The 13,404-nt window shown below is 44.7% G+C and overlaps 1 protein-coding gene across 1 annotated transcript in view; it reads left to right on the top strand.

The window, feature by feature from the left end:
* The window catches only part of RPAP1 (RNA polymerase II associated protein 1), a 128,432-nt gene extending 115,341 nt beyond the window's left edge, over positions 1-13,091 (top strand). Inside the window, exons 22-24 of the mRNA XM_082275309.1 lie at positions 5,226-5,402; positions 6,796-6,852; positions 12,466-13,091. Of these exons, the coding sequence (XP_082131435.1) occupies positions 5,226-5,402; positions 6,796-6,852; positions 12,466-12,612 (381 nt within the window). The 3' untranslated portion in view covers positions 12,613-13,091. The remainder of the gene's footprint in view (positions 1-5,225; positions 5,403-6,795; positions 6,853-12,465) is intronic.
* The last annotated feature ends 313 nt before the right edge of the window (positions 13,092-13,404 follow it).

The raw sequence follows: 13,404 nt of genomic DNA on the forward strand, positions 1-13,404 counted from the left end.
CAGTTTACAAAGCAATGTCCATAAAGACATGGATAAGCGAATTTTGGGTAGAGAAACTTGACTGGCCTGCACAGAGTCTTGACCTCGAACCGGATAGAACACCTTTGGGATGAATTAGAGCGGAGACTGCGAGCCAGGCCTTCTCGTTCAACATCCATGCCTGACCTCACAAATGCGCTTCTGGTAGAATTGTCAAACATTCCTATAGACACACTACTAAACTAAGTGGACAGCCTTCCCATAAGAGTTGAAGCTATTATAGCTGCAAAGGGTGGGCCAACTCAATATTGAACCCTGCAGACAAAGACTGGGATACCATTAAAGTCCATGTGCGTGTAAAGGCAGGCGTCCCAATACTTTTGAAAATATAGTGTACATCTCTGTGTCACATCACTGTGCTCATATTATCCTTTATGCAAGGAATGCATTTAAATAATTCTTATCTATTAATCATAATGGACTGGTTGCTTCTCTCCATGAGATAAACATTGCCTCCTTTTGCAACTGGTGACTTCATATACAGCATTGGACATTCTTATTGGAGGGTCATCAGATCCCTGTTCAGTCGGATAACGCCTCGTGGTGACATACATCAAGGTGGAAACCAGAAGTCTCTGTGGCAAGATACACTATATTGTCAAAAGTATTTGGGACACCTGCCTTTACATGCACATGAACTTTAATGGCATCTCAGTCTTAATCCGTGGGTTCAATATTTAGTTGGCCCACCCTTTGCAGCTATAAACGCTTTAACTCTTCTGGGAAGGCTGTCCACAAGGTTTAACAGTGTGTCTAAGGGAATGTTTGACCATTCTTCCAGAAGCGCATTTCTGAGGTCAAAGCACTGATGTTGGAGAAAAGGCCTGGCTCTCAGTCTTTGCTCTAATTCATCCCAAAGGCCAGTCAAGTTCCTCCACCACAAACTCGTTCATCCATGTCTTTATGGATCTATCTTTGTGCACTGATCCAAATCATTTGGGGGAGGGGGGATTATGGTGTGGGGTTTATTTTTCAGGGGTTGACCATGGCCCCTTCATTTCAGTGAAGGGAACTCTTAAGGCATCAGCATACCAAGACACTTTGGACAATTTTATGCTCCCAACTTTGTAGAAACAGTTTGGGGATGGCCCCTCAACCTGGGGAATTCTGGGGACTCCTAACCCCAACTTGATAGAACACCTTTGGATGAATTTGAGCCGGGTCAGTGCCTGACCTCACAAATGTGCTTCTGGAACTATGGTCAAACATTCCCAAAGACACACGCCTAAACATGGTGGACAGCCTTCCCAGAAGAGTTGAAGCTGTGATAGCTGCAAATGGTGGGCCAGCTCAATATTGAACCCTATGGACTAAGACTGGAAAACCATTAAAGTTCATGTGCGTGTAAAGGCAGGCATTCCTATATTCTTGACAATATAGTTTATGTAGATTGGATCCTATTCTGGGCAAAACTTCACATTCCAACCCTGTCAGCCACATACATTACAGGTATAGCCAATAGGCAGGTAGACTTCCTTAGCCAGCAGTGCCTGAACCAGGGGGGTGGACATCTGGAGGTGTGGTCCCTACATCTTGGGGTGCTGCAGGACCTTTGTCACAAGTGGGGGGATGCCAGATTTTGACCTCCGTTGTTACAAACAAATTGGACAGATTTGTCTCCAGGTACATGGATTCTCTAGCAGAAGCAGTAGAAATCTGGTGGCTTAGTTGGATCAGTACACCTGATTTTTGCCTTACCTGCCCTGACATTTCTTCCTTGTCGACTTCACTGGATTGAGGTAGAGGGCGTTCCAGTGATCCCTATTGCTTTGAAACAGCCCATATGGTAGGCTGGCTGGCCTGGTAAGATTACTGGTAAGATTTCTGGCAGATGCTTCTTGGGTTCCATCAGATCATCTTCTGTCCCATGGACCAATTTGCCATCCTGTTGGTGACATGGCTGTTAAAGCCCAGTTTCTGATGAACAGGGGTATCTCTGAGTTCGATTCCTAAAATGCTAAAAGCTAGAAAATCTACTTCTAACAGGGTCTATCATTGGACATTGGATACGCTAGGCACCTGGTCACTGTTCTTTTCTATTATTGGACATACTTCACTTGGTGTCTAAGGTGTCTAAAATGTTTGAGGAATGGTATCAGAAAACAAACAAAACCGCGGATGCAAACAAATTACTTTTATTGGCCTTTAAAATTATTGCCACTCTTCACAACACACTTTTGGCAACGTTCATAAAGCTTCTGGAAACTATCAGCAAAGGCCCCTTTGGTAATCGATCGCAGAACTGCTGTCACACATTCTTGGATTGCCACCGTGTCTGCAAAACGTGTGCCTTTTTGTGACTTTTTGGGTCGTGGAAAGACGGTGAACGCCATTCTATCGATTGCCGCTTGGATCCTGGATCAACCGGGTCTTATTCCCTTTGACGATGGATCCTGGTCACACATGGTAATGACATCCCCAGAGGATTCTATTTGTTTTGCTTTCTGTTCGTCTGTCAGCTTCTGTGGCACAAACCGGGAACAGATTTTCTGCTTACCCAAATCTTTGCATGCGATGGTGCGCACCGTGTCCTTGCTAATGCCCAAATCCTCCGCCATCAATCTTAGTCAGTCACCGATCTCGTGCCCACATTTGTCACACTCGCTCATTATGTCTGGGGTTCTGCTTGTCTACGGCCAACCGAAACGTGACTCATCCTCTGTTGTTGCCTTCCCATCCTGAAAGCATTTGAACCAGTCGTAACCACATTTTCCATGCACGGCTTCCGTCCTGTACACTTGCACCAACATTTCATATGTCTCCATCACGGTTTTCCTCACTTGTTAGCAGAACTTGATGTTCACTCTTAGCTTCATTGCACTGTGACCTTACCTCTTACACTGACTACGTTCGACTGCCTGCAGCGGGGTTTGTTCTGATGGTCATGTGTATTCCATGCCAGGTGGGGCTTCTTGACATGTCTCTGGATAGCCATATGCATGCCCGCGCAGGATGCCTTTTAGTAATTCTGGTTGTGAACCCTGTAAGGGTGCTTGGGCTTCTCGTTCCACCATCTCTTGCTTACTCGGGCAGACTATCATCCAAGCCTATCATCTTAAGGGATAGGGTTCTACCCTTTTCTGTGCACATTCTACTCGATTTCTGAGTGCTTCTTTGGCTTTACTGCATAAGGCAATTGTTTTCCAGATTTGCAAGGCTATTGCCTGGCCTTCTGTACACATATTCTGTAAGTTCTATCAGGTGGACACTGCGGCCTCGTCTAATTTCAGGTGTAAGATCCTACAGTTGGCTCCATTCTCTGTTGTTTTCTTTGACCTTTTAGCATTTCTTTGTTGTCCATCTCTCATTTGGACTGTTTTTGAATGAAGGATTCAGTTTCTTTGAGTCCATTGAGTGACATACAGTATCTCACAAAAGTGAGTACACCCTTCACATTTTTGTAAATATTTTTTTTATATCTTTTCACGTGACAAAACTGAATAAATGACACTTTGCTACAATATAACCTGATGAGTGTACAGCTTGTATACCAGTGTCAATTTGCTGTCCCGTCAAAATAACTCAACACACGGCCATTAATGTCTAAACCACTGGCAGCAAAATTGAGTATACCCCTAAGTAAACATGTCCAAATTGGGTCCAATTAGCCATTTTCCCTCCCCGGTGTCATGTGACTCGTTAGTGTTATAAGGTCTCAGATGTGAATAGGGATCAGGTGTGTTAAATTTGGTGTTATCGCTCTCTCTCATACTGGTCACTGGAAGTTCAACATGGCACCTCATGGCAAATAACTTTGAGGATCTGAAAAAAAAAAGAATTGTTGCTCTACATAAAGATGGCCTAGGCTATAGGAAGATTGCCAGGACCCTACAATTTAGCTGCAGCACGGTGGCCAAGACCATACAGCGGTTTAACAGAACAGGTTCCACTCAGAACAGGCCTCGCCATGGTTGACCAAAGATGTGCACATGCTCAGCGTCCTATGCAGAGGTTGTCTTTGGGAAATAGACGTATGAGTGCTGCCAGCATTTCTAAAGAGGTTGAAGGGGTGAGAGGTCAGTCTGTCAGTGCTCAGACCATACGCTGCACACTGCATCAAATTGGTCTGCATGGCTGTCGTCCCAGAAGGAAGCCTCTTCTAAAGCTGATACACAAGAAAGCATGCAATTTGCTGAAGATAAGCAGACTAAGGACATGGATTACTGGAACCATGTCCTGTGGTTATTTGGTTCAGATGGTGTCAAGCGTGTGGAACAGCAACCAGGTGAGTACATAAATAAGTGTGTCTTGCCTACAGTCAAGCATTTTGGTGGGAGTATCATGGTCTGGGGCTGCATGAGTGCTGCCGGCACTGGGGAGCTACAGTTCGAGGGAACTATGAATGCCAATGTATACTGTAACATACAGAAGCAGAGCATGATCCCCTCCCTTCGGAGACTGGGCCGCAGGGCAGTATTCCAACAGAACGACCCCAAACACACCTTCAAGTCGACCACTGCTTTGCTAAAGAAGCTGAGGGTAAAGGTGATGGACTAGCATGTCTCCAGACCTAAACCCTATTGAGCATCTGTGGGGCATCATAAAAGAGAAGGTGGCGGAGAGCAAGGTCTCTAACATCCACCAGCCCGGTGATGTCTTCATGGAGGAGTGGAAGAGGACTCCAGTGGCAACCTGTGAACCTCTGGTGAACTCCATGCCCAAGAGGGTTAAGGCAGTGCTGGAAAATAATGGTGGCCACAAAAAATATTGACACCTTGGGCCCACTTTTGTTGCCAGCAGGTAATGGCTGTGTTGAGTTATTTTGAGGGGACAGCAAATATACACTGTTATACAAGCTGTGCACTCTTCAGGTTACAAGTGTCTTTTCTTCAGTGTTGTCAATGGAAAAGGTATACTGTAATCACATATTTACAAAAACGTGAGGGGTGTAGTCTTGTGAGATACTGTAGGTTCCACCCCTCCGCGTTTATGATCATGCATTTGGTACTGCATTGCCGAGGCATGCTAGTATTGGGGGGGGGGGGGGGATATGCTACCAGTGTTCAATCCTCCTGTAAACGTCAGTATAAGCAGACTGTACTACCTGTGTCTCTCAATGGACTCCAAGAAAAGCGTTTTATGGTGAGTACAAAATTACTATTATTGTGGCAACATTCTAAATGTTTTAAAATCCCATCATCTATGTTGTGCTTTTCTCAAAAACCTTGGTATTGTTTTTCTTTCAGTTTCCTGTTCCACTTGCTCTGTACACATCTCCTCCTGAAGATAATTTGAATCTACTGCGCCTCTATTTTCGGACTCTGGTAACGCGAGCATTGCGTCAGACTTGGTGCCCCGTGCTTTATGTCGTGGCTTTGGCTCATGTGAACAGCTTCATCTTTACACAAGACCATGTAACTGAGGTAGGAGAAGATTTTTTTTTTATATATATTATAAAAACAAATTTTTAAAGGACAAGTTCACTTTTCTAGAAAAAAATATCTAAATGCACATATTTTTGCAGGAAAAAAATGTGCATTTATTATTTTTTGCTGCAGGAGCCTTGAAAGCATTGCACCTGTGATCAGTGGATCAGGGGTGCAATGGCAGGCTTCTGCAGACAAGTCCTGCAGCTTTCTGCCCGTACTTTCGTACGGCCTATTTTTTTGAAAGCTGCAGGGCTTGTGAATGAGCTACAAAAGCACTCATCAATGCCCTCACAGTTCGTTCATTCATCAACTACAAGTCCTCAGCCACAGTAGATGACAGTACTTGTAGTTCATTCAGTCTAGGAAAAATGAAAATGAATGACATGACTCTGTTGGCAGAGCCCCTCACTGGCCACGCTGTTTCAATAAGTGACAGTAGGTGCAACGAGAGGGGGAAATCCGGTGAACTGGCGGCAGGAGCTGGAAAATGTTACATGTTCCACCCTAAATACGGGGTGGAACATGTCACATGTTCCAAAAGATGTTCCAAAAGATGAACTTAGTCTTTAATGAAAAAATACGATATTCTACATAAATTCTACATAAATTGGATACTTTAATGTAATAAAAGGAAAGTTTCCTCCTTTTAATTCCTCCCTGTAAACAGTGGACATAACAATATACAAATTACTTTAACCTAAAATAAATTCACAGTTGCAAAGGTCCCTTATTGTAGGATTTAGGTTGGATTGTTTTTGAAATGTGTACATCGATCCTGTGGTCTGGGATATCCTCTTTGGTGTCTTCAAGGTTAGACTTTTTGTCTTGCATTGCTGACCTCATTGGTTCAGATATATAGGTAATTTCTGTATGCAGTACTAGGATCTCCTTTGAAGCACCCGGAGTAAACCCATGCAGCTCAAAGTCCTTACACAACCCAGAAACCCACTGTTTATATGGTTAATTGGTGTCTCAGCCTGTTGCCTAAAGTGCGGTGTGTGACCATTGGCACATGTGCACTACAGCACAACTGATTGGCTTCTTTTGCAGTTTATTCATTACTTAGTCCAAATTGAATTCAGCAACTTACGCTGCTTGTGATAAAAAAAAAAAAACAATTATTGATGTATTAATACATCATTAGACATATGCTTTTTATATATCCGCCTCAAATTTAGCCTAAATATTGCGACAATATTAGATGAGGATCTAGGCAGTTTATTTGTTTTGGATATCACGTTAAATGATAAAACATATTAATTATAATGACTCCTTCAGTGCTGTGTATCTGGATTAGAAGCGTTTAACTCTAGGAAGTTTCCTGAAGATTGTTCTATTATTCTTGGAGAATATATAACCTTTTCAGCCTGACTGTGTTGTTTTACAGGAAGTTGATGCTGCAAGGAAGAGCATGCTTCGAAAGACAAATCTGCTGGTGGATGAGGTATGTCACATACAGCTGTGCCCCTTTTTAATGCTTTACTAACTTAGGATACAGACCATAATAGATTGACCGAGGTATGGCCAAAAATGTCCTGTCTCGAACATTTTAAAGCCCCTAGAGTCATTAGTGAATGTATTCATGAAGCCTGTGCCCAGAAATTCGTGGGCTGACATTGCAGAACTTTTCTAATTGCCATACTGAAAAACCAATAACTTCACTGCATTCTGATTCACTGTCTTTTGTAAGCATCAGGAGTTCTGACTTTGCTTGCAGCATACTGCTTCTAGGTTAGTAGCTCAGAATGCATTGCATCTGTAGATGGCCTGGCAATGGCATTTAGCAGTGTGGGAGAAGAGTTTATATCTGTTAATGTATTTTATTACTGTCTCTGCCTTCTTGTCCTGATGACAACCCTCAATTTCTTGTGCAAGTTTTACAAAAAGAGGAAATTGGGGGCAGTCTCCCCAGTGGGGTCACTGACAAAAATAAAACCCTGACAAAAATTTTTATCTCTTTCCTACTCTCTCCAAAACTAATAAAAAATAAAAGACGAGTCAGGATTTAGGGAGTGCTTAGTTTAGAATTATGTCAGAAGGTTTTCCTTCACTGCCATTTAGGAAGTGTTGGCTTTTAAATACAACCAGAATATCAGAAAATAAAATAACTTTTTTCTCTATCATTCATCGACAGATGCAGCTCCTTATCTTCATGACTCATAGGGTTATGTTCCTAAGTATAGGCACTAGGCAGGAAAAAAACGTAACCACGCATAACCCCTCAGACTCTGCTATCATCAAACTGTTTGTTCTGCCTAGTGTTAGGAATAGGACCTAGCTACCTGCTGGCATTTCGGTCTTAGCTGTAACAGAGAAAGTTTGTGATTTTTTTAACTAGTTAGTTCCTGAGGACCAAGACCCAGAGAAACTACAAGCAACAGCCGGTTGCGGTTTCGCACTGGATAATCTAGATCCTTAAGGTCTCCCAGCCTGGTCAACGAGCGTGAGCAGGTTATAGTCCAGAACTAGGCCTCACCACAACAGTGCTCCGATGGATGGGGATGAGCCTGTGAGCGGACAGTCTCGCTGGGACGCATCGACCTGGAACACCCTAAGTCGCAGCTTCCCATTGGCGGTAATAATGCGGCCATTCTGGCGCTTATTTGAGGGAGGTGGATTGTCCCGGGTGGGTCCCTGGCTAGGGACCTTTAGATGCCTATTGTTCTGGGACTCCTTTGGGGGGGGGGTCCTGGAGACCACATGGCACGCCGTGGGGGGCCACCATTTTGCTGTGGTTCATGATCTCTGTGTTCCCATTAGTTTGCATGGGCAGCCATTTTCTATACTCCCCCATTGTGAATTTATGAGCGGCCATTTTCTTGAGGTCCGTGGGATGGACAGGCATTCGGCATGGCTTATAATGATAGAGGCAGAGCTTCTTCCTCTTCCTTTGCAGACAGTTAGTTTTGTTTTTACACTGATCAGGCTGGATGCTTTTTTGTGGTCTGGTAACCTTCCTGGGTCTCCCTGTGGGTTTTTTCCTCTTCTGCTCTGTTATAATTACATAATAATCAGGGATTGTGAATCCGCAGTAATAGCGGTGGGACCGCGTTTTTCACCGTCTTAAAGAGACATTTTTTGTTTTTTATTTAAGCAATGGAGTCCCAGGAGAAACATTCATCTGCAGACCCCATGGAAGTGACTGCGTGACCCTCTGGTTCCTCCAGTTTACAGCCGCAGCAAGAAATTGCTTTTTTTTTTTTTTCTCAAAGCCTGATGTCAAAAGTGGATATGGTCGCCGCAGTCGCAGACCAACTTGAGGGGTCGGGGTCTTCACATTCTGACGGTGAAGAGGACCTGTCCTCAGCCGCCGTGCGGGAACGTGCATTGGTGAAAGCCCTGACAGTTTCTGAGCGGGAAACTCTAAAATTGGCTGATGAACCTACAGCCTCAGATACGCAGGTGTCTTTTTTTTCTCCCGCAAATCCCGTAAATGGGGCAAGGTATTCCCTTATCTAGAATTGTTGCATACTATTGTGGATGAATAATGGCGATGCCTTAAGCACTTAGTGGTGGTGCCTAAGCGTTTTGCGTGCCGTTATCCTTTTGCGGAGGCGGTGTTCAATAGGTGGACTGTACCACCGAAAGTGGATTCTCCGGTGGCCAGTTTGAATAAAGCGACTCTGGTACCAGTGGAAGAGTCTCCATCCTTTCTGGACCCCGTAGATAGATGGGTGGAATATTTGTCCTGCCATTTACATGTGGTAGCAGGTCACATGTTAAAGGCTACCTTTTGTGAATGTTTGTTTTAGTAGCGCAGACTGCTACTGAATGGATGAAGGTCCTGAAAAGTAACTTGGAAACGGCATGGCTTCCCTCTGCGGTACTGGAACTAATAGACCAGTAGACCCAAGCCCTGGTGTTCATGTGTGATACGTCCCTGGACTCCGCTTTGTTGGTGGCCAGGACGTCAGCAGTGGGGATTGCTATAAGGCGCATGGTATGGCTAAAATGCTGGTCGGCTGACCAGGCTTCTAAGAAGGCTGTGACTGATCTTCCTTTTACAGGGGAGAGGCTTTTTGGATCCTCCCTGGACGAGTTGATCAAAGGTATCACAGGGTGTAAGAGCACTAATCTGCCCCAATCCTCTAAGTGCAAGATGCCGAGTACTAGGCAGAGGCCTTCCTTTACCGCTCACAAACGTCTTCTTCGTGCCTCCAGGTCGCAAGAAAAAGGTAATCCTTTTAGGTCTTCTGGGGGATCCAAGAAGCCATGGTCTGTAAAATCTGAGTCCGGCCAACCTGGACCTGCAGACAAGTCCTCGGCTGCATGAAGGGGCGCCCTCACCCGAGTCTGGGGTGGGGGGGACGTCTTCAATTCTTTTAAGAACCCTGGACCTCCTTGATTCAGGACGAATGGGTTCACAAACCGATCCTGATTCGGATACAAGATCGAATTCCGGTCTCGTCCGTCGGACAGGTTCTTTCTGTCCAATCTTCAATTATCCCCAGTCCGGTTAAGGGACTTGCGAGGGGCGGTACACGACTTGCTGTCGCAAGGAGTGATTGTGCCGGTTCCCGATCAGGAACGTTTTCAAGGGTTTTATTCAAACCTATTCACTGTGCCTAGAAAAAGAAGGCAAGGTGCGTCCCATCCTGGATCTCAAGGCCCTGAACCGCTTTGTGCGGGTACAGAGGTTTTCGAATATAGTCCATCCGCACGGTAGTAGCGTGTCTGCATCAGGGAGATTTCTTAGCCTCCATAGATATCAAGGACGCATATCTACACATCCCTATATAATTCGGTTGAGCCACAACACAAAATCTGCTCTATTGTGGTGGATTCAGTCTCCAGCACTGTGCCAGGGCAAGACCTTCCTTCCGTTGTTTTGGACGGTGGTAACGACGTACGCCAGCCTGTCGGGTGGGGCAGGCTGCTGGGAAAGCTCTGTGCCCAGGGTATCTGGACAATGGAAGAGTCAAAAACTTTCGAAACGTGTTTTTGGAGCTCAGAGCGATAAAGCTTTATCTGAGTCATTCGACGACTCGTCTGCAAGGTTGTCTGGTTCGGATTCAATCAGACAACGCCACGGCTGTGGCTTACATCAATCACCAGGGGGGCACCAAGAGTGTCTTGGCGGCCAAGGAGGTGGCTGAGATTCTGGCCTGGGCAGAAAGCTTTCTTCCAGCCCTCTCGGCTGTACACATTCCAGATGTGGAAAACTGGCAGGCGGATTACCTCAGTCATCAGGGTTGGATCAAAGGGAGTGGTCCCTACACCCGGAGATGTTCTGCCTCCTGTGTGTTCGGCGGGGGACTCTCGAGGTCGATCTGTTGGCCTCTCATCTCAACAAGAAGGTGCAGAGATTTGTAGCCAGGTCTCAAGATCCTCTGGCCGACGCCTCAGACACACTGGTGGCTCCTTGGGGTCGGTATTGGCTGATTTAGGCATTTCCCCCATTGAAACTCCTGCCGAGGCTTCTGCGCAGGATAGAGTTGACAAACTTTCCTGGTCATCCTGGTGGCTTTAGACTGGCCTCGCCAGTCTTGGTACGCAGACCTGATGAGGCTGGTCACCGATACCCCTTGGAGACTTCCTCCCCGGTGAAGATCTGCTGTCTCAAGGTTCGATCTTCCATCCTGCTTTAAAGTCGCTGGCTTTAATGGCATGGCTGTTGAAAGTCAGGTGTTGAGAGATAGGGGTCTTTCTGACTCTGTGATTCCTACACTCTTGAAGGCTAGGAAGTCAACTTCCAGGAAGATCTACCATTGTACGTGGAAATTGTACATTTCATGGTGTGAATCTAGACTTTTATCCAGGGAGTGCGCCATATGGCTCCTCCAAGGCGATCCTTGCTACCTCCGTGGGATCTAAATCCGGTGTTATCTGTTCTTCAAAAGCCTCCTTTTGAAAAATTTTTTTGGGATTTTGCAGCTGTCTTTGTCTCAAAAGGTTGTCTTTTTGGTGGCGATCACTTCTGCCCGCCGGGTATCTGAATTGGTGGCATTGTCTTATCTGGTGGTACACAGGGATAGGGTGGTACTTCGACCTAATCAGTCATTCCTTCCTAAAGCGGTTTCTGATTTTCATCTGAACGAAGACATTGTGTTGCCTTCACTTTGCCCTAAACTTCAGCATCCTAAGGAGTATGCCTTGCATTCTTTGGATGTGGTTTGGGCGATCAGGGTTTATATAGAGACCACTGAGTCCTTTATAAAATCAGACTCTCTTTTTGTCCTCTCTGATGGACCTCGTAAGGGATTGGCTGCGTCTGCTGTGACCATTTCCAGATGGATTAGGCAGACAGGCCTATTCACTGAGGGGTTGCGTTCCTCCATTACAAGTGAAGGCTCATTCTTTGAGAAAGCTGAGTGCCTCTTGGGTTTTTCATCATCAGGCATCAGTGCTACAAGTTGCAAGGCGGCAACTCGGTCATCTGCATACGTTCCCGGAATTCTACAAGGTAGATGTGTTGGCATTCGCGGATGCTTCTTTAGGCTGCAAGGTTTTGCAGGCTGCAGTTTAAAAGAGAATGTTTTGTTTCTCTTTGAGGGCTCAATTTTTTCCGGGTGAGTTCTAGTTGTTCCTGGTTGAGCTTCATGTTACCTTGTTGGCTAAGTTTAGCCATTGGGGACTTACTTTTGTTTCTGCGTTGTTTCCCACCCCTCATGTGATTATACTGCTTTGGGACATCCCTATGAGTCATGAAGATAAGGAGCTGCGTCTGTCGATGAATGATAGAGAAAACTGGATTTTTATAAGAACTTACCGTACAATCCTTTTCTCTGAAGTTCACCGACAGACGCAGCACCCGCCCCTCTACTTCTGAGGTATGGGGTTTTTTGTCTTCTAAACACTGCTTTCAACTAAACTGTTTGATAGAGTCTGAGGGGTTATGCTTGCAGGGACAGCCCACATTGGCGTGGTTACGTTTTTTTCCTGCCTAGTGCCTATCCCTAGAAGGAGGATAAGGAGCTGCGTCTGTCGCACTTCGGAGAAAATGATTTTGCAGTAAGTTTTTTTCCCCTCATGCTCTGTTCTATCTGATTTACTACACAAGTCAAGTAGATGACCCTCCAGTCTGCACTGACTTTGTTATTTATTCTTCTTTTTTAAGAGTCTCCGGAAGCATCTCCTGTACTTCATGCAACTATCCAGCGACAGTCCATTAGGCTTCAAGATGTATGATGAACTTCCTCCTATCAGGCAGAAATATCTGAAATTAGTGACAGAGAAGCCACAACAGGCAAAAGACGCAATGTAAAAAACAGTACCTACTATGAAGCTGTTGTCAGGTGTTCTCACACTGCAAAAGATAACAGGGTGGCCATGTTCTGGGAGGGAGCAGGAGGAGTCAAAGTGAATGAAATATCAGAAGCACCTGGTCCGGTATTCTGTGTATTAAAACTGCTGTTAGTAAAACTTTGTGAGATCCCAGCTTTGTTAAAAAGCCCTACAGCCATTCATTGCAAATTGAGTCATTCTCCAGATTTTATAGATGTAAATAGTCCAGATGAAACACACCCACAATTCTTTCTCCCCCGAAGCTGTCACGTTTTGTCTGAAGCACTTATTCCAGAAATATCACCATCTCGAGTACACATTAGTAATGGTGCTGAATGGACTGCTTTCATGTATATTAATCAGGCTCACAGCATGCTTTTCTCTGCTGTAACTAGTTTATTTTAAATGAAACCATTGCTGTGATGTAACTGAATATATTACTGTATAAAGCATAAAAATAAACTTCTAGTTTTGTTATTGTGTAAAGGAAGACTGTGTTAAGAGGAAAATACAAGCTGTCATTGATTGATTGCTGAACATCTTAGTTGCCTAGTTATCATGCTGATCCCACAAAACAAGTCTGCAGATTAGGAGTGCTGACTTGATTTGTGGCATGTTTGTTCCAGATCTGTATGTTGGATGCTATTTTAGTTTAGAGGGAATCGTGAACAGGACACAATTGAAAATATTCTTATATTGTCATAATAAACAAAACCTACACTTTTCTTGACATTTAATAAAAAAAATTATGCTCAGAGAAATATTTAGACCA

Source organism: Pelophylax lessonae (genome assembly GCF_965119305.1).
Source record: "Pelophylax lessonae genome assembly, chromosome: 13".
NCBI lineage: Eukaryota > Metazoa > Chordata > Amphibia > Anura > Ranidae > Pelophylax > Pelophylax lessonae.